Below are 25,778 nucleotides of genomic sequence, written 5' to 3'. Positions count from 1 at the left end.
TAATGTTCTCAAGCTTCATCCATGTTGCAGCTTATGTCAGAATTTCTTTCCTTTTTAAAGCTGAGTTGTTACATCTTCTTGCTGTATTGAACCTCTTATTAATATATAATGTCTTGGGGCCGGCCCGTGGCCAAGTGGTTAAGTTTGCGCACTCCACTTCTATGGCCCAGGGTTTCGCTGATTCAGATCCTGGGGGCGACATGGCACCACTCATCAGGCCATGCCGAGGCGGCGTCCCACATGCCACAACTAGGACTCACAACTAAAATATACAACTATGTACTGAAGGGATTTGGGGAGAAAAAGCAGGAAAAAAATATACAGTGTCTTTCTTTGTCTCTTATAACCTTATTTGATTTAAAATCTTTTTTGTTTGATATTAATGTAACCACCTCTGCTCTTTTTTGGTTACTATTTGCATGGAATATTTTTTTCCATCCTTTCACTTTCAACCTATTTGTGTCTTTGGATTTAAAGTGAATCTCTTGTAGACAGCATATAGTTTGTTCATATTTTTTAATCTATTCTGTCAGTCTTTTTATTTTGATTGGAGAGTTTAATCCATTTACATTTAAAATATTTACTGATAAGGAAGGACTTGCTTCTGTCACTTGCTATTTTCTATATGTCTTAAGGCTTTTTTGTCCCTTATTTCCTGAATTATTGTCTTCCTTTGTATTTAGTTAATTTTTTGTAGCCAAGCATTTTAATCTCATTTCCTTTTGTGTATATTCTATAACTGTTTTCTTTGTTGTTACCATAGGGATTACATTTAACATCCTAAAGTTATAACACTCTAACTTGAATTTATATCAACTTAACTTCAATAGCGTACAAAAACTCTGCTTTTCTACAGCTCCGTCTCACCCCTTTCAGTTATTGATGTTATAAAATTACATCTTTATATGTTGTGTGTCCAAAAACATAAACTAATAATTGCTTTTTATAATGCATTAGTCTCTTAAATTATGTACAAGACAAAATGTAGAGTAACAAACCAAAGTTACACTAACTCTAGCTTATAGAATAATAATTTTTTTAATGTATTAGTCTCTTAAATCCTATAGAAAACAAAAAGTGGAGTTGCAAACCATTCTTACTATAAAAACAGCTTTTATAATTGCCCATGTAGTTACCTTTACTGACATCTTTATTTCTTCATACTGCTTTGGGTTACTGTCTAGTATCCCTTCATTTCAACCTGTAGGGCTCCCTTTAGCATTTTATTTATTTATTTATTCATTCATTCATTCATTCTTACTTGAGGAAGATTTGCCCTGAGCTAACATCTGTTGCCACTCTTCCTCTGTTTTGTGTATGAGTTGCCACCACAGCATGGCTGCTGATGAGTGGTGTGGGTCTGCACCCAGGAACTGAAACTGGTCTACCAAAGCAGGACACACTGAATTTAACCAGTAAGCCACCAGGCCAGCCCCTTTAACATTTCTTGCAAGACAAGTCTAGTGGTAAGGAAACTCCCTCAGCTTTTGTTTATCTGGAAATGTCTTAATTTCTCCTTCACTTTTGAAAGACAGTTTTGCCAGATACACGATTCTTGGTTGACAGATTGTTTTCTTCTAGCACTTTGAATATATCAGGCCACTGCCTCCTGGCCTCCAAAGTTTCTGATGAGAGATCTGTTCATAATCTCACTGAGGATCCCTTGCATGTAACAAGTCGCTTCTCTCTCACTGCTTTTTCAAGATTCTCTCTTTGGCTTTTAACAGTTTGATGTTAATGTGACTCAGTGTGCACCTCTTTGAGTTCATCCAATTTGGAATTCCTTGAGCTTCTAGTATGTTTATATTCATGTCTTTCATCAAACTTGGGAAGTTTTTGGCCATTAATTCTTCAGATAATCTCTCTGTCCCTTTTTCTCTGTTTTCTCCTTCTGGGAGTCCCAGAATGTGTATGTTGGTTCACTTTTGTTGATGTCTCATGGTTGCCTGGGCTCTGTTCATTATTCTTCAATTTTTTTCTTTCTGTCCTTCAGACTCAATAATTTTAATTGCCCTATCTTCAAATTTGTTAACACTTTCTTTTGCCTGCTCAAATCTGCCTTTGAATCCCTCTAGTGAATTTTTCATTTCAGTTATTATACTTTTTAGCTCAAGAATTTCTTTTTGACTTCTTTCTAGGTTTTCTTTCTCTTTGTTGTCATCTCCATTTTGTTCATATATCATTTTCTTGACTTTCTCCACATCCTCCTTTAGTTCTTTGAGAATCTTTCAGATGTTTTAAGTCTTTACTAGGTCTGCCATCTGGTCTTTTCTGGGACAGTTTCTGGTGGTTTATTTTTTCCTTTGAGTGGGCATGCTGAACTGTTTCTTAATATGCCTTGTGATTTTTTTGGTTGAAAAGTGGACGTTTGAATCCAATGATATGGTAACTCTGGAAATCAGATTCTGCCACTTCCCCGGGTTGTGGTTTTCTGTTTCTGTTTTGTTTTGTTTTGCTTTTATTTTTTTCAGCTTTATTTAGGTATAATTGACAAAATTGTAAGATATTTAAAGTGTACAATATGATGAATTGATATATGTATACATTGTGAAGAGATTCCCCCCATTGTGTTAATTAACACATCCATTACCTAACATATTTACCTTTTTTTTTTTGGTGGGAACATTTAAGTTCTGCTCTCTTAGCAAATTTCCATTATACAATACAGTGTTAACAACTATAGTCACCATGTTATACATTAGATCCTCAGACCTTATTCATCTTATATCTGAAAGTCTGCACCCTTTTGCCAATGTCTCTCCATTTTCCCCACCCCCCAGCCCCTGGCAACTTTTATACTTTACTACTCTGTTCTGTGAACTTGGTTTGTTTAGACTCCATATGTTAAGTGATAGCATGCAGTGTTCGTCTTCTCTGCCTGACTTATCTCACTTAGCATAATGCCCTCCAGGCTCACTCATCCATGTTGTTGCAAATGACAAGATTTCCTTTTTTAAGGCTGAATAATATTACATGTATATATTTATATGACAAATATATATATACACACACATATATATCATATTTTCTTTTTTTTTAACACCTTTTTTTTTTCTTTCTGCTTTTTCTCCCCAAATCCCCCCAGTACATAATTGAACATTTTGGTTGTGGGTCCTTCTAGTTGTGGCACATAGGATGCCACCTCAACATGGCCAGATGAGCGGTGCCATGTCCACACCCAGGATCCGAACCAGCAAAACCATGGGCCGCCATAGCAGAGCACGCGAACTTCTTAAACACTTGGCCATGGGACTAGCCCCCCATATTTTCTTTATCTCTTCATCCGTTGATGGACACTTAGGTTGTTTCCAAACCCTGACTATTGTAAGTAATGTTCCAGTGAACGTAGAAGTACAGATCTCTCTTCAAGATAGTGGTTTTGTTTCCTTTGGGTATATACCCAGAAGTAGGATTGCAAGATCATATGGTAGTTCTATTTTTAATTTCTTGAGGAACTTCCATACTGTTTTCCATAGTGGCTGTACCAGTTTACATTCCTGCCAACAGTGTACCAGGGTTCCCTCTTCTCCACATCCTCACTAGTATTTCTTATCTCTTGTCTTTGATAATAGCCATTCTAACAGGTGTAATGTGATAGCTCATCATAATTTTGATTTGCATTTCCCTGATAGTTAGTGATGTTGAGCACTTTTTTTCATGTACCTGTTGGCCATCTGGTATGTTTTCTTTGGAAAAATGTCTATTCAGATCCTTTGCCTTTTTCTTATTTATTTTTTTTACTTATTTATTTATTTTTTTTGAGGAAGATCAGCCCTGAGCTAACATCTGCCAATCCTCCTCTTTTTGCTGAGGAAGACTGGCCCTGAGCTAACATCCGTGCCCATCTTCCTCTACTTTATATGTGGGACGCTTGCCACAGCATGGCTTGATGAGTGGTGCCATGTCCACACCCTGGATCGGAACCAGCAAACCCTGGGCCACCAAAGCGGAACATGCGCACTTAACCACTGTGCCACTGGGCCGGCCCCCTTTGCCCATTTTTTAATTGGGTTATTTCATTTTTTGCTGTTGAGTTACATGAGTTCCATATATATTTTTGATGTTAACCCCTTATCGGATATGTGGTTTGTGAATATTTTCTCCCATTCCATATGTTGCTTTTTCATTTTGCTGATGCTTTCCTTTGCTGGGCAGAAGCTTTTTAGTGTGATGTAGCCTCACTTGCTGATTTTTGCTTTTGTTGCTTGTGCTTTTGGTGTGAAATCCAAAAATGCTTTGCCAAGACCAATGTCAAAGAGTTCACCTCCTGTATTTTCTTCTGGTAGATTTACAGTTTCAGGTGTTACATTCAAGTTTTTAATCCATTTTGAGTTGATTTTTGTGTATGGTGTAATCTTCTTTTTTTTGTTGTTTAATTGCTGTAAGCTGTCTCTGTACCGAGGGTCAGCGTAAGATGTAAACTTAAGGTCTTCTCAAGTCTTTTCTGAGCCTGTGCCTTTCCTTGGGCATTTGAGGTGACTTTCTGATTTTCCCTGTATATGTTGTTGCTTTTGAAGGTCTTAGTCTTTGAATCTGGCTCCCAAAGGAGGAAAAAGAGAAAAATGAAGGGATGGAGAAAGGCATCAACCATTTAAATCACCTGGAAGTCACTTCAGCTGGAAGGGGAAGGGCTTGCAACAAAGGAGGAGGTTACCACAGTGGCCTCTGTATCTGCACCTTCGTGATCAGAAGCAGCAATCAGTGATCAGAATGCAGATCCCTGATATTTGGAGGACAGGGTCCTTATTGCCCACATGGCTTCCAGAAGCTGCATATAAGCTGCTCCAAGAACACATGCATGGCTGCCTGCCATGGGGCTAGGGGTGGAGGATGGGTAGCCCTGCTAAGCTAAGAGCTGAAATTGAATGAAATTAACCACAGGCCTTTCCCTGGAAGTTGCAAGCCTGCAATACACTCCAGAGTTCCAAAATATTTATATCAGACAGATTCTGCTGGTGCAGTTGTTGTCTAGGTGAGAAGACAGGTTTCTGGTGCATCCTTCTCTGCCATCTTCCCTGAATCCCCACATTTGTCTTTTGTATATTCCTGCCATGTTACTTTCTCCATAGTTTGTTTCAATTTAAATTCTGCATTTCCTTTCAAACCCCATCACAAATCCAGCAGTGACCTTTCGATTCTCTGAATTCCCTTGCATTTATCATACCTCTCCATGTGCTTAGGTACTGTATTTTCTGGTTTCCTTATAGGCAGTATCTAAAAGCACAGGCTTAGAAGCAGTTATATCTATGTTCAAATCCAAAGTCTACCACTTACTAAAAATAGGACTTGGCCTCAGTTTCCACATTTTTTTCTTTATACTTATTTTATAGAGATAATATTGACTTCATAGTGATATTGTGAGAAATTAAATTACTTATATAAAATGTTTAACTGAGAGCCTGACACATATAAAATCTCAATAAATAATAACCAAAGTGAAATAAGTCATACAGAGAAAGATAAATATCTTATGATCACAGTTATATGTGGAATTAAAAAAAAAGGCTCATAGATACAGAGAACAGATTGATGGTTACCAGAGATGGGGGTTAGAGGTTGAGTGAAATGGGTAAATGTGGTCAAAAGGTACAAAATTTCAGTTATAAAATAAATAAGTCCTGGAGACGTAATGTTCAGTGTGATGACTATATTTAATGATGCTGTACATTTGAAAGTTGCTGAGAGGGCAGATCTTAAAAGTTCACATCACAAGAAAAAAACTATGTTCGGTGATATAAAATCATTATGTTGCATACCTGAAACTAACATATAAAGTTATATGTCAACTATATACCAATAAAAAATAATAATAACCATATAAATTTATCATTTAAAAATTGAGAAGTAAAGGAATAAAGATGGGAGAAAGTGTGGGAGAGACATTAACTTTTACTTTATTTTTTTTTAAGATTTTTTCATTTTTCTCCCCAAAGACCCCTGATACATAGTTATGTATTTTTAGTTGTGGGTCATTCTAGTTGTGGCATGTGGGACGCCTCCTCAGCATGGCTTGATGAGCGGTGCAGTGTCCGCGCCCAGGATCCGAACCAGCGAAACCCTGGGCCACCAAAACAGAGCACACGAACTTAACCACTTGGCCACGAGGCCAGCCCCAAACTTTTATTTTTTATAGCGAGTCAATTAGATATTGTCAAAAAATTGAAACATTTACTTAAATAAATGACCCCAACCTCAATAATCTTTTTTCTTAACTTTAGAAAGGAGTCTTTTAGGAAATATCTCTTGTAATAACTAAATGTTTGAAGTTAATTCTTTTAGTCACTTCTTATGTTAAATTTAAGTAAAATTATATTTATTACATTTTACTTTGAAAATAGCACATGTAGTATGATTTATTCCATTTTTTAAAAATGTGATTAAGGTTACTTGAATTTGACATAAAAAGGAAATTGAAGTTAAACTGAATATTGCTTTTCTTCATCACAAGATATTATTTACTAAAAGTCCCCACTAAGGTTTAAAAAAAGAGCTTATAAAAAAACAAGGCTATGTGTGGACGTTGCTTGGCTCCTGACTCAAACCATATATTAAACAATTGATGTGGGGCCGGCCCCATGGCCAAGTGGTTAAGTTTGCACGCTCCGCTTCAGCGGCCCAGAGTTTCACTGGTTCAGATCCTGGCCGTGGACATGGCACAGCTCATGAGGCCACATTGAGGAGACATCCCACATGCCACAACTAGAAGGGCCCACAACTAAAATATACAACTATGTACTGGGGGGATTTGGGGAGAAAAAGCAGAAAAAAAAAAAAACACATTGATGGAATTTGAAGGCTTATTGAGTATTTGATAATATTAAGGAATTCTTAATTTTTTTAGGTGTGATGTTGATATTAGTATTCCAGTTTTTTTAAAAAACCTTCATCTCTTGAGGAGGGTGTTGGAGTATTTTATGGACACCATGTTACAATAATAGGATTTTCACTGAAATAATCTGGGCATAGGGTGAGAGGTATAGATGAAAGAAGATTATATTGGGAGCTGTTGAAGCTAGAGGATACATAGAGGTTCATAATCTCTCTATTTTGTGTACGTTTGGAAATGGTAAAAGAAAGGATTGGGGTCATGTTTTCTTAACCACATGATTCAATTTTAGATAATATCCTGTCGACTCCCTGTTATGAAAGATGATGAAATTACCATTCTCATGGTTTCTTCTACCACCTGTACCCCCAATGTTTTATGAAAGTTTATGAGATACATGTTCTGTTGTTGCATAATTCACTCAAAGCTGTTTTATGAAGGAAAACCCCAGAATTGAGGTTGAGGAAGAAGCAGATGGGAAAATTGATGGGTAGGAGAGAAGATATGTGTATTATATCTATAAAGAAAAATCTGGTTTTACATACACCCAAATGATAATAGAATGATGGAATTTATGACTAATTTTTGTTTTATTTTTTATGGTTCTTCTTTTCTTTCCAAATTTTCTAAAATGTGTTATACTACTTTTTCATCAGGGAGAAAAAAACTATTTGAAAACAAAAGAAATATCTTCATTTACCTAGTTTTGCTTTTCTAGGGTTTGAACATACCATAATTGCCTTTAAGTGTTAATAAATCTATTTTAAATCATTCGAGGAGATGTGGGGAAGTAGATTTAGAGCCCTAAACATATTTTTAGATTTTTACTCCCCCTTCTCAAATATCTCTTTTGTTCTATTCTCTTTGGATAGTGTGTAGTAATGAAAATTCCTTTTTCTCATAAGTATCAGACTGTGGGAAAAAGAAAGACATAAGTTACTGTTTTTGGTGCTACAATCACTTTAAAATTTTTAGAGTAATAAATAAAGGATAGTTTTACTGGCCAGAATGAGATTTAAATCTTTTGTAGGAATATTCAAAGATTACCAATTGCTTTCCTTTATTTTGGATTTCTTTTTCACTGGCAAGGTATTACCGTGTTGGTTTTTCCCTGAACTTTTGATAATGGCTTTATTTTAAGGAAAAAGAATCTCAACTGGAGGCCCTGAGAAAACTAATAAATTGGTCATTATGACTAGTTTTGCATCTTTCCACCCAACTTCCTGAATAAGCCTGAAAGAATATTATCTTCATGTAGTTTGTTTAGAAATTTTGTCTGTTTGTCTAACTTTATAATCCATCCTTCCCAGTCATGCTGAAATCATCTGTTAAACCAGAATAACATCCAGGTCACAGTTCCTCATTCCCATTATGATTAAGCAGAGTGAGCTTTTAATGCATAATCTCTTTAGTGAAATGTCTCTATTGGCTCTGTAGACATAGAAATATGAATAGGAGTTGGAATGAATCACATTAATTTATAAAAGAGGAATTTAGATCAAATAAGGAAAACAGTGTATTAACTCTTCTTAGAGTTTTTTCTTAGAGGAAAAAAGTGAAATAAAATTAGTTTTGCTTATATAATTTTTTTTCTTGTATAATTTTTGACAATCCTGGAGATAATTATACAGACTTTAGCCTTTGGAATTGGGCATATAGAAAAGGCTTCAAGAAGACACAATAAGATTCTTTCTCTCTTGGAAGATGAAGCAATTTTAACTTTGAATCTTCAGATTTGGGGGGAGGGAAGGATTATTTTTTCTGAGGTTTTTCCTAATAAAATGATATTTTCTCAGTGTAGATAATTTAGAAAAATTAGAAAACCTTTTTTTAACGTAGATGGTATTTTACATAATTGTGATAATCTTGAATACACAATTATGTATTTGGCTCTTTTTCATTCAGCTTTATCCAAAGGATTTTCTAATGTTATCCTAATGTTAGCTATAGCTTATGCTCATGTTAGCATAGTTTTTAATGATGCTTTAAGTTTCTTTGTTTTCTTGCCTTTTTTTACCCCAAGCAGACAACTTTAAAATCTTTACCCTAAGCAGGCAACTTCAGAGTTGATTTAAGGTGTGTCTTCAAGGAAGTTTGAATAAGGAATACTTGACTAGGCGGAAATTCAGCATAAAGTATTGACTGAATTTATGGAAATCTCATTGCCCAACCTTTTACAAGAGCAAAATGACATTATAAAAAATTTAAATATGTATAATCTTTGACCCGAAAATTTCTTCTAGGAATTTTTTCAACAGAAATACCTGCACAAATACTCTTTATAGCATTTTGTAATGGCAAAAAACTTTGAGCAACCCAAATACATCAGTAAGGACTTAGATAGACAAATTATAGTGCATCTAAAATTAAATACTTTGCAGCCATTACAATGAATGAAACAGATCTATATTTACTGATGTGGAAAGATATCCAAAATAATGAGTGAGTGGAAAAGTTGCACTCAGTATGATCTCATTTCTGTAAATAATATTAATAAATGTATATTAGAATATGTATATAAATCTAGGAAAATACCCACTAAACTGTTATCTGGAGCAGATAAGATAGGAGACTTTCACTTTATAAATTATACATTTCTATAATGTGATCTTTTTTTCTTTCTTTTTTTCAATCATATGTTTACAGTCAAGACAAAACAAAGTCCACTATCCAAAGATCTCATTCCGCCAGTCCTCCAAGATTCTCTGTTGGTCATGAGGCAATGTGTGATTCCATTTATTTTAGTAGATCCTAAAATGTTTCTCTTTCTCTTTCCCTCATGTATATATCCTTTGGTAATTAAATTTAATGATTGAATGGTGAACTTTAGTATGTACGTGATAGATCATCCTGCATACTAAAGCACTGGCCCTTTAACACAGAATCTTTATCATAGATGGTTTGAGAATTCACCAAAGAGCTAGATATATTTACAGGAAAATGGACCTTAGAATTATAATTATTTTTTAAAACTCTACCTGTGTATTTTTGTACTTTTTTCTATTGTGGCATATGACTCAATAAAAAGAAGCTTTTTAAAAACTTATTTGAAGAGTTTTACCTATTATGAGATACTATGATGGAAAAAGGTGAAACCCAATTTCTACATCCTGGTCTCCACTGTTTCCTTATTTACAGTGCGTCTCATTTATAGTTCTGTTGACAACCTGACATCACTGTCACTGAAACAAAATTTATATGGTCAGGAAGAAATGATAAAGGGAAACTTTCCTATAATTGCTTTGATACTGGCTGAAATGTTTGTGCACCTGTTGACACTTATAAAGTCATCAGGATTATGTGGAAATTATGCCTAAGTAAATAACATGTTCTAAAGTAAGTTATAGTTTAACCTTAATTGTATAAGGTTAAGTTCTATAGACAGCTAAGTTGTATAAAACCAAGTACTGATCTAAAGAAAAAGCTCACTCCTTCCTTAAAGAGGAGTTACAAATATGACTCTTGAAGTAGGCATGAGGCAGGCAATGGAGGAAACTAATCCCAGCTTTGAGTCTAAGATCAGGCCCTCAGGAAGTTTGGATATGTGTAGGGATGTGTCTGGTTCAAGCCAACCTTTTACCAGGTGAACATACTTACTTTCAATCATAAGTTTATGCTTTCAGGAAACATTTATTGAGAAGTACTATGTATCAGTCAGATACTCTGTTCTTAAGGAATTTTATAGTCTACTAAGGACAAACAGTTGATTGCAATGTAATATAATAAGTGATAGGGGAGAAGTATATATATATATGTATATAGACACGCCTAGGTGAGGAACCTAACCTGGAGGGTGGAGTGGAGGGAAACACAGTGTTAGAGACAGTTTCATGGAAGATGCAACCTCTGTACTCAGTTCTTAAGAATGGGGAGGGGTTGGGGAAGGAAGAGTGCTGGTTCTTCTACAACAGGGAGAACTGTCTGTGCAAAGGCCAGAGGCAACATGATGCATTAAGTATACTTAAAGTAGTTCTGGAAAGCTAGAGCAAAGTGTGCTAAGGAAAAGAGACTCGAGAGAGACTAGTAAGCAGCCCCCTGGTTTGAGTGCTATACTAAGGAATTGGGACTTGACTGGGAGGAGAATTTGAAACATTTTTAAGTAGAAGGGAAGGGAGTTATGTAATTAGATTTGAGCTTAAAGATCATCCTGGCTCTGGAAGAAATGGAATGGAAGACCTCTACCTCTGGCAGTATAATGGTCAGATATTAAAGTCTTGAATAAACTTAATTTTTTTTAATTTTTTAAAATTTTTTCCTTTTTCTCCCCAAGCCCCCCAGTACATAGTTGTATATTCTTCATTGTGGGTCCTTCTAGTTGTGGCATGTGGGACGCTGCCTCAACGTGGCTTGATGAGCAGTGCCATGTCCGCACCCAGGATTCAAACCAATAAAACAGTGGGCCGCCTGCAGCGGAGCACGCGAACTTAACCACTCGGCCATGGGGCCAGCCCCTAAACTTAATTTTTAATGTATCGCTGGGCCTTCGGAAAGTAAAGGAAATCTTCAGGGCTCCCAAACAAACAACAAAATTAAAATCCTAGAGGAGCCAGCACCCTGGCGTAGTGGTTAAGTTCGGTGCATTCTGCTTCGGTGGCCCAGTTTCATGGGTTCAGATCCCACGCACAGACCTACACCACTCATCAGCCACACTGGCGGCAACCCACGTATAAAGTAGAGGAAGATTGACAGAGATGGTAGCTCAGGACTAATCTTCCTCAAGCAAAAAACATATTGAGGACGATTAGCAACAGAAGTTAGCTCGTGACTAATCTTCCTCAGCAAAAAAAAAATTTTTTAATCTCCTAGAGGTGAGCAATAAACAAACAAAAACCAGATTGCCCTGGGGCAAATTACCAAATCAGTCCAGAGATTCAGGAATAAATCCTGGGGTTGAGAAAAAATGGGGAAGCCAGGTTTAAATGTGATCCCAGTTGTGAGGCAGTCTCCCACTCCCTACATGTCTGACTCTCAGCAGAAGCAAATGCAGATCTTCCTCTCTGGAGGAAGGCATCCTCAATTTAGGCCTCCAGAATCTCACAGATTCACAAAAAGTTAAATATCAAATCAAGTATCTTATGTACAAAGAAACACTCATGAGAAAGAATCAGCAGAAATAACAATAGGTCATTCAAGGATCTTGGATATTGAAATGATCAGACAATATAAAATATCTATGATGTTTTTAAAGAGATAAAAGAATCGCAAAATCAACAAAAAGAAATGATCACAAATGACCAGGCAAATGTGAAAAATAACTGCATAGAACTTTTAGATGTGAAAATAGTTGAAATCAAAATGTCAGGGTTCGTTTAACACATTAGATACATATGGAGAGAGTAAATTGGAAGCCAGATATGAAATAATTCTTCAGAAAGCAACATGGAGACAAAGGAAACAGAAAATAAAAGAGAGTTTTAAAGACATGGAGGTTGAATGAGAAAGATTGAAGTCCCAGAAGGAAAGAATAAAGAAAATGGAGGAAAGCCAAAATTCTTAAAAGATAAGAACTGAGAATTTTTGAGAACTAAGAAATGAACCTACAGATACAGGAAGCGTAGACCAAACAGGATAAGTAAATTCACACACAGTCATTGTAGTCAAACTGCAAAACAGCAAGAGAGAAGATCTTAAAGGACTGAAGAAAAAACACCAATCACCTACAAAGAAACCACAATCAATAAGAATGATAGATTTCATGCTGCAACAATCAAGCCTTCTAGAAGAAGAAGGTGTATTATCTTCAATGTGATAAGAGAAAACTGGCAACCTAGAATTTTATGTCCAGAGAAACTTTCGAGAACAATGGTAAAATGAAGACATTTCAGGTAAACACACTAGAGTTTGCCTCGAACGGACTTTCATTTAAGGAAATTCTGCTTTAGGAAGAAGGAAAATTGTACCAGAAAGGAGGTCTGGGATGCAAGAAGGAATGGTGAGCAAAGAAATTGGTAAGCGTCTGAGTAAATCTAAACAAGTACTACCTGTATAAAATAATTATGATGCTAATGATAATATCTAGTTTGTGAGATAAAAAAAGACGAAATATTGGTCAACTAGGAGAGTGGTTAAAATATTGATTCATTTTAAAAATAGATCTTATATTAATTTTAAATTATTTGTAATGCACGTTAAAATTTCAAGGATAACTTTCCTAAAGAAAAGAGAATGTGTAACTCCCAAACCAATAAAGAGGAAAAATGGAATTAAAAAAGATTTTTTAATAAAAAAAATTCTTTGCCACTATTTAGTTTTGTGATGTCTGTCATGTTAATAACCTCCATCAGCCTTAATTTCCTCATCTTTAAACTGTGACTAATAGTAGTACCTCCCTTATAGGATTATTGTGAAGATATAATCAGATAATGCATGCAAAAAAGCTTAGCACAAATCTATTACATAAAGAGTATTCAATAAATATTAGGCATTACTGCTATTAACAGTGATTTAGTTTTGGTGTTGCTTTAAAGCCATGCTAAACCTCCCTGCCACATCTCCCTCACCTTCTCTCCAGTGAGAGAGAATGCTCTGCCCAAAGATAGCTGAAGAGTGTTGAACAGTTCTGATAACTCTGATGGGTCTTCTTAGTGTTAATCATAACTGCTTGCTCAAAACTTTCAGGATTCAATATTGCTTTTCCGTAAGAAGTTCAAAGCATCAAGACTTTCCACAGCCTGGCCCCCAACCAACTTGATCTCATGATTTCTCTTTAAATCCTTGAGTTAGATCTCTAAACATATGTAAGGTATCCTTCCTTGACTCTTTTGCTTAGAATAGTTTTTTGAAGCATAGGTAGAATTTGGATGATTTCCTTCATCTGAAAAACCCTCTCTCTGCCAAAGTCAACCTATTCTTCAAACCCCAGTTCAAGTCCCATAAGAGTTCTTGATTACTCTAGCCCAAAAGTGATTTATAATTTGAAAAACTATCATCTAAACCAAACTTCCAATAGTTATGTCTGTCTCTTCTGTTACTTTTTCAACTGAGCTTTTATTTAAATTTTGTGTTATCACAGAACTTTCCTCAAGTTTGCATGGTCTTTCCTGCTAGACTTTCAGCTCCTTAAGAGAGTGGCTATTTCTTATATGTCTTTGTATCCCCTCCAGCTCCTAGAGGGAAGGGAAGGGAAACTAACATTTAGTGCCTACTTTATGCCAGGCACTATGCTAAGTGTTTTCTTATATATAATGCCTCATTTATTCCTCCCAGCAAACTTATAAAGATAAATGTTAGTGTCCCCATTTTACAGGTGAGGACATTGCACTTGAGAAAGGTTAAGTAACATACCGGAGGTACTCAACTAGTCAGTAGCAGAGTTGAGTTTCTACTATACCATCCATCAAAATAATAATAATATTTTGCAAATAATACGTATCTTAGAGGAGTGAAAGGCTCAAAGGGTTTATACATTTTTCTTCTTGACTTATTTGTATCCCACTCTGAAATTTAGAGTGTCATGGAAACAGATGTCAAAGAAGCCAAAATTCTTCTCAAAAATTAAAATTTGATATGCCAGTTAACTAACAGCTGAACCATAGGAATTCACAAAGAGTTTGAAGTCAGACAGAAGATAATATTTGGGGGAGTTTAGATTAAGGGAATTAAAGAGAGATTCTTTGATTCTCTACTTCATTTTGAGTTCCTGCAATGTGATGCGAATCACAAGTAATGAATCACAACCAAGTGGACCATTCTTAGGGTATTTGCTGCAAGTCTGGATCCCTTTGAGAACATGGTTTCTCTTCTCTTTCCCCCTTTTCTAGGGTTACACATCTTTCTGGAATGACTGCATATCATCTGGCCTGCGAGGGGGCATCCTGATAGAGCTGGCCATGCGGGGTCGAATCTCGCTGGAACCCCCCACCATGCGTAAGAAGCGATTACTAGACAGAAAGGTACAACATCTTCTGTGAACATCCTCTTAACTTATAAAAGGGCAGATACGAATGGTCCATTTTGGAGAAATAGGACGATTTGAGTACTGAGACAAGATAAATATCACTGACTCAGCTGTCCCATTGTCTAACAGGCTTAATTACCCTATAGCAGAGGAAGAAATTCGATATCCATAGTCTAATAGTTATAAGTTCACGGTTTTGTCTTCTTTTTTGTGCAGAAAAATCACATTTAGAATGCTGTTGATTATTTCTTCCTCTATATCTATAGCTGCAACATTATGAAAGATAGTATAATATAGGAGAAGGCAAACATTTGGGTCAGGTGTAGTCTTTACTTAACTCTGGTCATCCTCAGATAACCATTCAATTACTCTCCTTCCATTTACTGGAAGTCCATTTTCTTACTACTCTTTCTTCTACTCACAACTTCACTGTCATACTCAGCACTCTACTAAAACTACATTCTTAGGTGTCACTAGCTTCTATTCAGTCTTCAATTTATTTTTCTCTTTTAACCTGTATGTGACATTTGACACTTTTGACCACCTCCTCCTACTTGAATATTTCTCCTTTCCTGGGCTTTGTTATATTACGTTTTCTCGCTTCTGTCACTGTGCCCTATTTCCTTTACTTCCCCATTCCTTAACATGTAAGTCTCAGTTTGTATCCCTTTGCAAAACTTTCTGTCCTTTTGAGATATCATCTACCTTTACAGCTTCATCTATCACGTTCATGATAGTAGCTCCCAAATTTCTACGCCTGTCTTTTTTTCCATTCCCAGGAACATATTTAACTATTGGCTAGACATTTCAACTTGGCTATCCCGTATCAGTTAAAACCAAATTTTATCAACTTTTCCCCAAAACTGGCTTCCTTTTCTGACTTTCCTACCTTTATTAATTGTTTCACAATTTGGTTTTCCAGACTTAGAGAGTTATTATTGAATCTTTTCTCCATTATTATTTATATCCAGTTTGTCACTAGGCCCCACTTCATATGTTATTTTTGTCTCTTCACTATCACCTCATACTAGATTTTAAACTTCTGGAAGACAGGGACAGGATGTTATGCTGCTTTGCATTTCCTACAGCACTTAACTAATGATGTATATGGCATATTGAAAGATTTTAACTTGAATGAAGCGCATGAACCAGGGCCCCTTGTTCCTTCTTTCCTGACAGGTGCTGCTGAGGTCAGACAGCCCGACAGGTGATGTTCTACTGGATGAAACTCTCAAACACATCAAAGCAACTGAACCCACAGAAACTGTCCAAACATGGATAGAGCTACTCACTGGTAAGATGACTCAAAATGATTCAATAATCCCACACTTTGTAATCTGTATCCTAACCTTAAGGTTAGGAAAAGAACTACAGAAATTCAGGGTGTTGGGTAAGATATATATTGTTCACTGTTTGACTATACTTATGAGGGTCAGAAAAGACTTGATTAATCAGTACAGAAGGTTTTCCAAAGCTTCACCTTACCTTCTTCCACCCCATCCCATAAGCTCTTCAATATTATTCTTCACGAGAAATTTTTTTTAACATCTTTATTGAGATATAATTCACATACCATACAGTTGACCCATTTAAAGTATACAATTAAACAGATTTTAGAATATCCACACAATTGGGCAACCTTCATCACAATCTAAGTTTAGAACATTTCATCACCTCAAAAATAAACCCCCATACTCATTAGCAGTTTTCTCCACATTTCCTGCCCAGCTCTAGGCAACCACTAATCTATAGACTGTCTCTATAGATTTGCCTACTCTGGATATTTCGTATAAATGGAATCATACAGCTTATGGTTTTTTGTGACTGGTTTCTTAGGACAATGTTTTCAAGGTTCATCCAGGTTGTAGCGTGTATCAGTACTTCATTCCTTTTTTCTTTTTTAAGGTCAAGTTCAAAAACTTACATGAGTAATTAGATCTACGGCATAAAATTTTAGGAGCATCTTCCTGCAAGGCACTTTGAGGTCACAGCCAAGTGTCACCTTTGGAACAATTTTTTTTTACTGAAATTTTTATTGAGATATTTATAAATTCACATGCAGTTGTAAGAAATAATACAGAGAGATCCCTTATATGCTTTGCCCAGAATCCCACACTGGTAACATTTTATGAAACTATAGTTTAATATGACAACCAGGATATTGAAATTGATACAATTCACCAATCTTAGTTTTTGTCAGTTTTAACTTGACTCCTTTTTATTGCCAAATAATGTTTCATTTTATGGATGTACTGCATTTGTTTATCCATTCATCAGTTGATGGACGTTTGAGTTATTTCCACATTTTGGCTATTATGAATAATGCTACTGTGAACATTTATAGACAAGTTTTTGTGTGCATGTTTTAATTTCTTTTGGGTAAATAGTTAATATTTTTTATTTTGGTAAAATATAGATAACATTTATTATTTTAACCATTCATAAGTATACAATTTACAGTGTTGTGTAACTATCGCCTCTCTTTATACCCAAAGTTTTCTCATCACCCCAAACATCACTCTTCCTCCCTGGACCCCTCATTCCCTGGCAACCTCTCATCTACCTTCTGTCTGTATGAATATGCCTAGACTAAGTAACTCATATGAGTGGAATCATACAATATTTGTCCTTCAATGTCTGGCTTATTTTACTAAGCATACTGTTTTCAAGGTCCAGTCATGTTGTAGCATATATCAAAATCTCATCCCTTTTTATGGCTGAATAGTGTTCCATTGTATGTATATATCACATTTTGTTTATTCATTTCATCACTTGATGGACACGGGTTGTTTCCACCTTTTGGCTATTGTGGATAATGCTGCTACAGACATTGGTGTACAAATATCTGTTAAAGTTCCTGCTTTCTGGGTCATATGCTAGTTCTATGTTTTGAGAAACTGCCAAACTGTTTTCTACAGAGGCTGCACCCTTTCGCATTCTCACCAGCCATGCATGAGATGCTAGTATCTCCACATACTTGTCAACACTTGTTATTTTCATATTTTTTGTTTTGTTTTGTTTTTAATTATAGCCATCCTAGTAAGTGTGAAAGTGAAAGTGGTACCTCATTGTGGTTTTGATTTGTGTTTCCATAATGACTAATGTTGAGCATCTCTTCACGGGCTTATCAGCAATTTGTATATCTTCTTTGGAGAAATGTCTGTTCAAGTCTTTTGCCCATTTTTTGAGTTCTGTTGTTGTTGAATTTTAGAAGTTCTTTATATATTCTAGATATCAATCCTTTATCAGATATATGATTGCATATATTCTCTCCCATTCTGTAGGTTGTCTTTTCACTTTCTTGTTAGTAACCCTGATGCACAAAAGTTCTTGATTTTGATAAAGTCCAGTTTATCTATTTTTTCTTTTGTTGGCTGCGCTTCAGGTGTCATATCCATGAAACTGTTGCCAAATCCAATATCATGAAGATTTTCCCCAGTGCTTTCTTCTACGAGTTTTATAGTTTTAGTTTTTAAATTTGGTTCTTTGATCCATTTGGAGTTAATTTTTATATGTGATGTAAGATAAAGGTTCAACTTCATTCTTTGACATGTGGATGTGCAGTTTCCAAGAACTGTTTGTTGAAAAGATTGTCCTTTTCCCCTTGGATAGTCTTGGCAACCTTGTTGAAAATCAGTTGACCATATATGTGAGGGTTTATTTCTGGGCTGTCTATTTCATTGCATTGATATGTATGTCTGTTCTTATGCCAGTGCCGTACTGTTTTAACTTCCTATCTTTCTAGTAAGTTTTGAGGTCGGGAGGTATGAGTCCCCCAACTTTATTCTTCTTTTTCAAGATTGTTTTGGCTGTTCTGGGTCCCTTGCAATTCCATATGAATTTGAGGATCAGCTTGTCCATTTCTATGGAAAAGGCAGTGGGAATTTTGATAGAGATTGTGTTGAACATGTAGCTCTCTTTAGGTGGAATTGACATCTTAACAATGTTAAGTCTTACTGTCCATTAAAATGGAATATCTTTCCATTATTTAGGTCTTCGTTAATTTCTTTCAGCAATGTTTTATAGTTTCAGTGTACAAATCTCTTACCTCCTTCGTAAGGCTTATTCTTAAGTATTTAATTCTTTTAGACACTATTATAAATGGAATTTCTTTCCTAATTTGCTTTTCATATTATTTATTACTAGTATATAGAAACAACTGATTTTCTGTGTGTTGATCTTGTCCCCCACAACTTAGCTGAATTTGGTATTAGCTCTAATAGCTTTTTTGTAAATTCTTTGGGATTTTCTATATATAGGATCATGTCATCTGCAAATAGAGGTAGTTTTAGCTTTTCCTTTCCAATTTGGATGGCTTTAATCTTTTTTCTTTTTTTTTCTTTTTTTTTTTTAAATTTTATTTTTTTCCTTTTTCTCCCCAAAGCACCCCGGTATATAGTTGTATATTCTTCGTTGTGGGTCCTTCTAATTGTGGCATGTGGGACGCTGCCTCAGCGTGGTTTGATGAGCAGTGCCATGTCCACGCCCAGGATTCAAACCAACGAAACACTGGGCCGCCTGCAGCGGAGCGCACAAACTTAACCACTTGGCCACGGGGCCAGCCCCATAATCATTTTTCTTTTTTGTCTAATAGCTCTGGCTGGAACTTCCAGCACAGTGTTGAATAGCAGTGGTGAAAGCAGGCATCCTTGTCTTTTTCCTGACCTTTGAGGGAAAGCTTTCAGAATTTTACCATTGAATATGATGTTAGCTGTGAGTTTTTCATACATACTCTTTATCATGTTGGGGAATTTTCCTTTTATTTTTAGTTTTCTAGAAGTTTTTGTCATGAAAGGGTGTTTGTTTTTTGTCAAATGTCTTTTCTGAGTCAAATGAGATAATCGTGGGTTTTTTTCCTTTGTTCTATTAATGTGATGTATTACATTTTTTATTGAGATATAATTGACATATAACATTATATTAGTTTCAAGTGTACAATATATTGATTTGATATTTGCATATATTGTGAAGTGATCACTACAATAAGTCTAGTTAACATCCATCACCACACAGAGGTACAAATATCTTTTTCTTGTGGTGAGAACTTTTAAGATCTACTTTCTTAGCAACTTTCAAGTAACACTAGAATATTATTAACTAGAATTTTCCAGCTATACATTACATCCCCAGGACTTACTTACGTTATAACTAGAAGTTTGTACCTTTTGATCACCTTCACCCATTTCACCCTCCCCACCCCGCTACATACACTCACCTCCAGCAACCACCAATCTATTCTCTGTACCCATGATTTTGTGTTTTTTTTTTTTTTACTTTTTGGGGTTTTTGTACATTCCACATATAAGTGAGATTGTATGGTATTTGTCTTTCTCTGTCTGACTTATTTCACTTAGCATCATGCCCTCAAAGTCCATCCATGTTGTCACAGATGGCAAGACTTCCTCCTTTTTTATGGCTAATAATATTCCTGGGTGTGTGTGTGTGTGTGTGTGTGTGTGTGTGTACATACTTAGGTTGCTTCCATGTCTTGGCTATTGTAAATAATGCTGCAATGAACATAGGGGTGCATATATCTTTTCAAGTTAGTGTTTCATTTCCTTCAGATAAATACCCAGAAGTCAACTTGCTGGATCATATGATAGTTCTATTTTTAATTTTTTGAGGAAGTTCAATACTGTTTTCCAAAGTGCCTGCACCAATTTATATTCCCACCAACAGTGCACAAGTGTTTGCTTTTCTCTACGTCCTTGCCAGCACTTGTTATTTCCTACGTAGAGAAGGGTTCCCTTTTCTCTACGACCTTGCCAGCACTTGTGATTTCCTGTCTTGTTAATAATAGCCATTCTAACAGCTGTAAGGTGATATCTCATGTGGTCTTAATTTGCATTTCCCTGATGATTAGTGATGTTGAGCTCTTTTTCATGTATTTTTTGGCCATCTGTATGTCTTTAGAAAAATATCTATTCAGATTCTCTGCCCATTTGATTTTCTTATGTCATATTCCTGAGATAAATTTTATTTGATCATGGTGAATAATCTTTTTAATATGCTGTTGGGTTCAATTTCCTAATATTTTATTAAGGATTTTTGCATCTGTATTAATAATGATTATTGATCTATAATTTTATTTTCTTGTGATGTCTTTATCTGGCTTTAGTGTCAGATTATCCTGGCCTTATAGAACGAGTTAGGAAGTGTTCCCTCTTCAATTTTTTGGAAGAGTTTGGAAAGGATTGGTGTTAATTCTAGTTTAAATGTTAGGTAGAATTCACTGATGAAGCCCTCTGGCTGGGATGTTTCTTTGTTGGGAGGTTTTTGATTACTAATTTGATCTCTCTACTTGTTATAGATCTGTTGAGATTTTCTGTTTCTTCTTCAGTCAGTTTAGGTAATTTGAGTGTTTCAAGGATTCTGTCCATTTCTTCTAGGTTATCTAATTCATTGGCTCACAGTTGTTCATAATATTCTTTTTTTTTAATTGCTTTTTCTCCCCAAATCCCCCCAGTACATAGTTGTATATTTTACTTGTCAGTTCTTCTAATTGTGGCATGTGGGATGTGGCCTCAACATGGCCTGACGAGTGGTGCCATGTCTGCACCCTGGATCCAAACCTGGGAAAACCCAGGCTGCTAAAGCAGAGCATGCAAACTCAACCACTTGGCCATGGGGCCGGCTGCCCATAATGTTCTCTTATAATCCTTTTTCATCTCTTGTAAGGTTGGTTGTAATGTCCCCACTTTCATTTCTGATTTGTGTCTTTTCTCTTTTTCTTTGACTGTCTAGCTAAAGGTTTGTCAATTTTGTTGATCTTTTCAAAGAACCAACTTTTGGTTTCTTTGGTTGTTCTGTGTTGTTTTTCTGTTCCCTATTTTATCTCCACTTTAATCTTTCCTTCCTTCTACTAGCATTGGATTTACTTTGCTCCATTTTTTCTAGTTCCTTAAGGTATAAAGTTAAATGATTGATTTGAGATCTTTCTTCTTCTTCTTCTTCTTCTTGTGAGGAAGATTGGCCCTGAGCTAACATCTGTGCCAGTCTTCCTCTACTTTATGTGGGATTCCACAACAGTGCAGCTTGACGCGCGGTGCTAGGTCCATGCCCGGGATCCAAATCTGCAAACCCTGGGCTGCCATAGCAAGGTGCACAAAATTAACCACTACGCCTCTGGGCCAGCCCTCTCTTTCCTTTTTTTCAATGTAGTCATTTACAGCTATAAATGTCCTTCTGAGCGCTGCTTTCACGTATTGCATACATTCTAGTATGTAGTATTCTCATCCATTTTGAAGTATTTCTAATTTCCCTTGTGATTTCTTCTTTGACGTATTAGTTGTTTAAGATTGTTTAATTTCCATATATATGTGAATTTTCCAGCTTTCCTTCTGTTACTGACTTCTAATTCCATCCCATTGTGGTCAGAGAAGATACTTTGTGTGATATCTATCTTTTGAAATCTGTTGAGGTTATTTTGTGGCCTAACACACAGTCTATCCTGGGGAACGTGCCATGAGCACTTGAGAAGAATGTATCTTCTGCTGTTGTGGGTGGAGTGTTCTCTGTATATCTCTGTATATCTGTCAGGTCTAATGAGTTTATGATGTTGTTGAAGTCTTCTATTTCCTTAACTGTTTTCTGTCTACTTGATCTATGCCTCACTGAAAGTGGGATATTATAAAACTGTCCATTTCTGTCTGTTCTGTCAACTTTTGTTTCATGTATTTTAAGGTTCTGTTACTAGGTGTGTAAATATTCATAATTGTTATATCTTCTTGCTGTATTGAAACTTTTCTTAATATATAATACCCTTCTCTGACTCCTATTACCTTATTTGATTTAAACTCTATTTTGTCCAATATTAGTATAGCCACCTCTGCTCTCTTTTGAGATAAATTTCTCTATTTGAATAAAATTTTTTTTCCATCCTTTCACTTTCAATTTATTTGTGTCTAAAGTGAGTCTCTTGTAGATAGCATATAGTTGGATCATGTTTTGTTTTTTTTTTTAAAGATTTTTTTTTTTTTAAGATTTTATTTTTTTCCTTTTTCTCCCCAAAGCCCCCCAGTACATAGTTGTATATTCTTCGTTGTGGGTCCTTCTAGTTGTGGCATGTGGGACGCTGCCTCAGCGTGGTTTGATGAGCAGTGCCATGTCCGCGCCCAGGATTCCAACCAACGAAACACTGGGCCGCCTGCAGCGGAGCGTGTGAACTTAACCACTCGGCCACGGGGCCAGCCCCAGTTGGATCATGTTTTTAACCCATTCTGCCAATCTTTGTCTTTTGATTGAATAGCTTAATCCATTTACATTTAAAATAATTACTGATAAGGAGACACTTATTTCTCCCTTTTTGCTGTCTGTTTTCTATATGGCTTATAGCTTTTTTGGTTCCTCATTTTCTGCATTACTGTATTCTTTTGTGTCTACTTGATATTTTATAGTAAACATTTTGATTCACCTCTTATTTTCTTTTGTATGTATTCCATAGACATTTTCTTTGTTGTTACCACGAGGATTACATTATTAAATTTAACATCCTAAAGTTATAACAACCTAATTTGAATTTACACTAACTTAACTTCAATAACATACAAAAACTCTGCTCCTATACAGCTCCATTCCACCCTCTTTCTGTTTTGATGTCACAGATTGTATATTGTATATATATGGTGTGTATATATATTGTATATACATTGTGTGCTCAATGACATAGATTAATAATTATTTTTTAATGTATTTGTCTTTTAAAGCATATAGAAAGTAAACAGTGGTGTTACAAATCAAAATTACAATAATCCTAGCTTTTATAGTTGTCCATGTATTTGCCTTTATTGGAGATTTTTATTTCTTCATACTGCTTCAGATTACTGTCTGGCTTCCCTTCATTTCACCCTGCAGCACTCCTTTTTAAAATTTCTTGGTGGGCAAGTCTAATGGTAACAACCTTCCTCAGTTTTTGTCTATCTGAGAAAGTCTTAGTTTCTCCCTCATTTTTGAAGGATGTTTTTCTGGATATATAATTCTCAGTTGACAAGTTTTTTTCTTTCAGCTCTTTGAATCAGCCCACTGCCTTCTGGCCTCCAAGGTCTGTGATGAGAAATCTGCCAATAATCTTACCAAAGATCCCTTGTGTATTGACTCGCTTCTCTCTTCCTGCTTTCAAGATTCTTTATCTTTGGCTTTCAGCAGTTTGATTATAATGTGTCTCAGTTTTATCTGACATTGAGTTCGTTAAGCTTCTTGAATTTGTATATTCATGTCATTCATCAAATTTGGAAAGTTTTCAGCCATATTTCTTCAGATATTCTTTCTGCCCCTTTTTCTCTCTCTTCTTATTCACTTTTTTCACTTTTTTTTTCTTTCTGTTCCCCAGACTCTATACTTTCAATTGTCCTATCTTTGTGTTTGCTAATTCTTTCTTCTGCCTGCTTAAATCTGCTTTTGACCTGAAATAGTGTATTTTTCATTTCAGTTATTGTATTTAAGCTCCAGACTTTCTTTTTGATTCCTTTTTATAATCTTTATCTCTTTATTGATATTCTAATTTTGTTCATACATTGTTTTCCCATCTTTATCCATATCTCCTTTAGCTCTTTGCTAAATGATGTGTCTTAAAGGAGCATCTGTACGACAGTTGTAGGGGCTGGCCCTGTGGCTGAGTGGTTAAGTTCACATGCTCTGCTTCAGCAGCTCAGGGTTTCACCAGTTCAAATCCTGGGCGTGGATCTGGCACCACTCGTCAAGCCATGCTGAGGCTGCATCCCACACGCCATGACTAGAAGGACCCACAACTAAAAATACACAACTGTGTACCAGGGGGAAGAAAAAGGAAAAATAAAATCTTACAAAAAAAAAAAAGACAGTTGTTTTCAAGTCTTTGTCTAGTAAATCTAACATCTGGGCTTCCTCTGATACATATTATCTCAGTTTCTTTTGTTCCTTTGCATGGGCCATATTTTGCTGTTTCTTTGTATACCTTGTGATTTTTTTTTGTTGAAAACTGGACATTTGAATCATGATGTGATAACTCTGGAAATCAGATTCTCCCTGTCCCCCAGGGTTTGCTGTGTTTTTTATTGTTGTACTGTCTGTGTGCTGTGGATCAGACTGAGGTGAAAGCTTCAGATTTCAGGTCTTTTCTGAGGCTATGTCTTTTCTTGAGGAAGCACATTGGCTTCTACAATACTGTGTTTTTGCAGTTGTTTTTGAACTTTTAAAAAAAAATGCTTTACCTTTATATCTCCTGGAAGCTGCTTCAGCTGGTGGGGATTGGAACAGTGGCAGCCAGCCTTTACCTGCATGTCAGCCATCAGAAGTTGCAATCCATAATCAAAACGTATATCTTGATATTTATCGTCTACCCTAACTCCAGCAAGCCACACCAAAACCACAGATTGCTGTCCCCACAGGTGCCTACCATGGGGCTGGGAGCTAAGTAGTTACTACTGGCTGAAGGCTGAAATTGACCTATATTAACCACAGTTTACCATCTAGGCCTTCCCATGGAACCTACAAGTGTTCAGACAGACTTCAGGGTTCCAAAATAGTTATTTCAGATAGATTCTACTAGTACGATTGTTGTCTAGGTGGAGAGATGGATTTCTGGTGCTTCCTACTCTGCCATTGTCCCTGATATCATACCTCAATGATTAACATTTTTTAAAGAACTTTATCATCTATATCCAGTTTGATAGTAGGGCCCACTTCAAATATTATTTTTATATCCCTCTATGATCCCATACTGGATTTTAAACTTCTTGAGAACAGGGATAGAGACTATTTTTCACAAAGTGGCCACACTATTTTACGTTCCTGCTACCAGTGTGTGAGAGTTTCAATTCCTCCACATTCTCTGTCTTTTTGTTATTCTCTGTCTTTATTTTCTTTTAGCCATCCTAGTACCTATGTAATGGGATTTCATTGTGATTTTTATTTGCATTTCCCTAATGACTAATGATGTTGATCATCTTTATATGTGCCTATTGGCCATTTGTATATCTTCTTTGGAGAATTGTCTATTCACATCCTTTGCCCACTTTTTAACTGGGTTTGCCTTTTTACCATTCAGTTGTACTTTTTAAATACATTCTAGATACAAAT

At 35.9% G+C, this 25,778-nt stretch overlaps 1 protein-coding gene across 9 annotated transcripts in view; it reads left to right on the top strand.

Moving 5' to 3' along the window:
* Positions 1 to 25,778, top strand: part of GOLPH3L (golgi phosphoprotein 3 like) — a 55,451-nt gene that overhangs the window by 13,481 nt on the left and 16,192 nt on the right. For 7 of the 9 annotated variants that reach the window (XM_070497142.1, XM_070497141.1, XM_070497137.1 and 4 more), the window contains 2 exons: positions 14,587 to 14,718; positions 15,903 to 16,017. In XM_070497142.1, coding sequence (XP_070353243.1) covers positions 14,587 to 14,718; positions 15,903 to 16,017 — 247 coding nt within the window. The remainder of the gene's footprint in view (positions 1 to 14,586; positions 14,719 to 15,902; positions 16,018 to 25,778) is intronic. The other 2 variants (XM_070497145.1, XM_070497144.1) reach the window with 1 other exon arrangement.

The sequence above is a fragment of the Equus asinus genome, chromosome 25 (assembly GCF_041296235.1).
Source record: "Equus asinus isolate D_3611 breed Donkey chromosome 25, EquAss-T2T_v2, whole genome shotgun sequence".
Lineage (NCBI taxonomy): Eukaryota > Metazoa > Chordata > Mammalia > Perissodactyla > Equidae > Equus > Equus asinus.
This window is presented reverse-complemented; position numbering and strand designations above follow the sequence as displayed.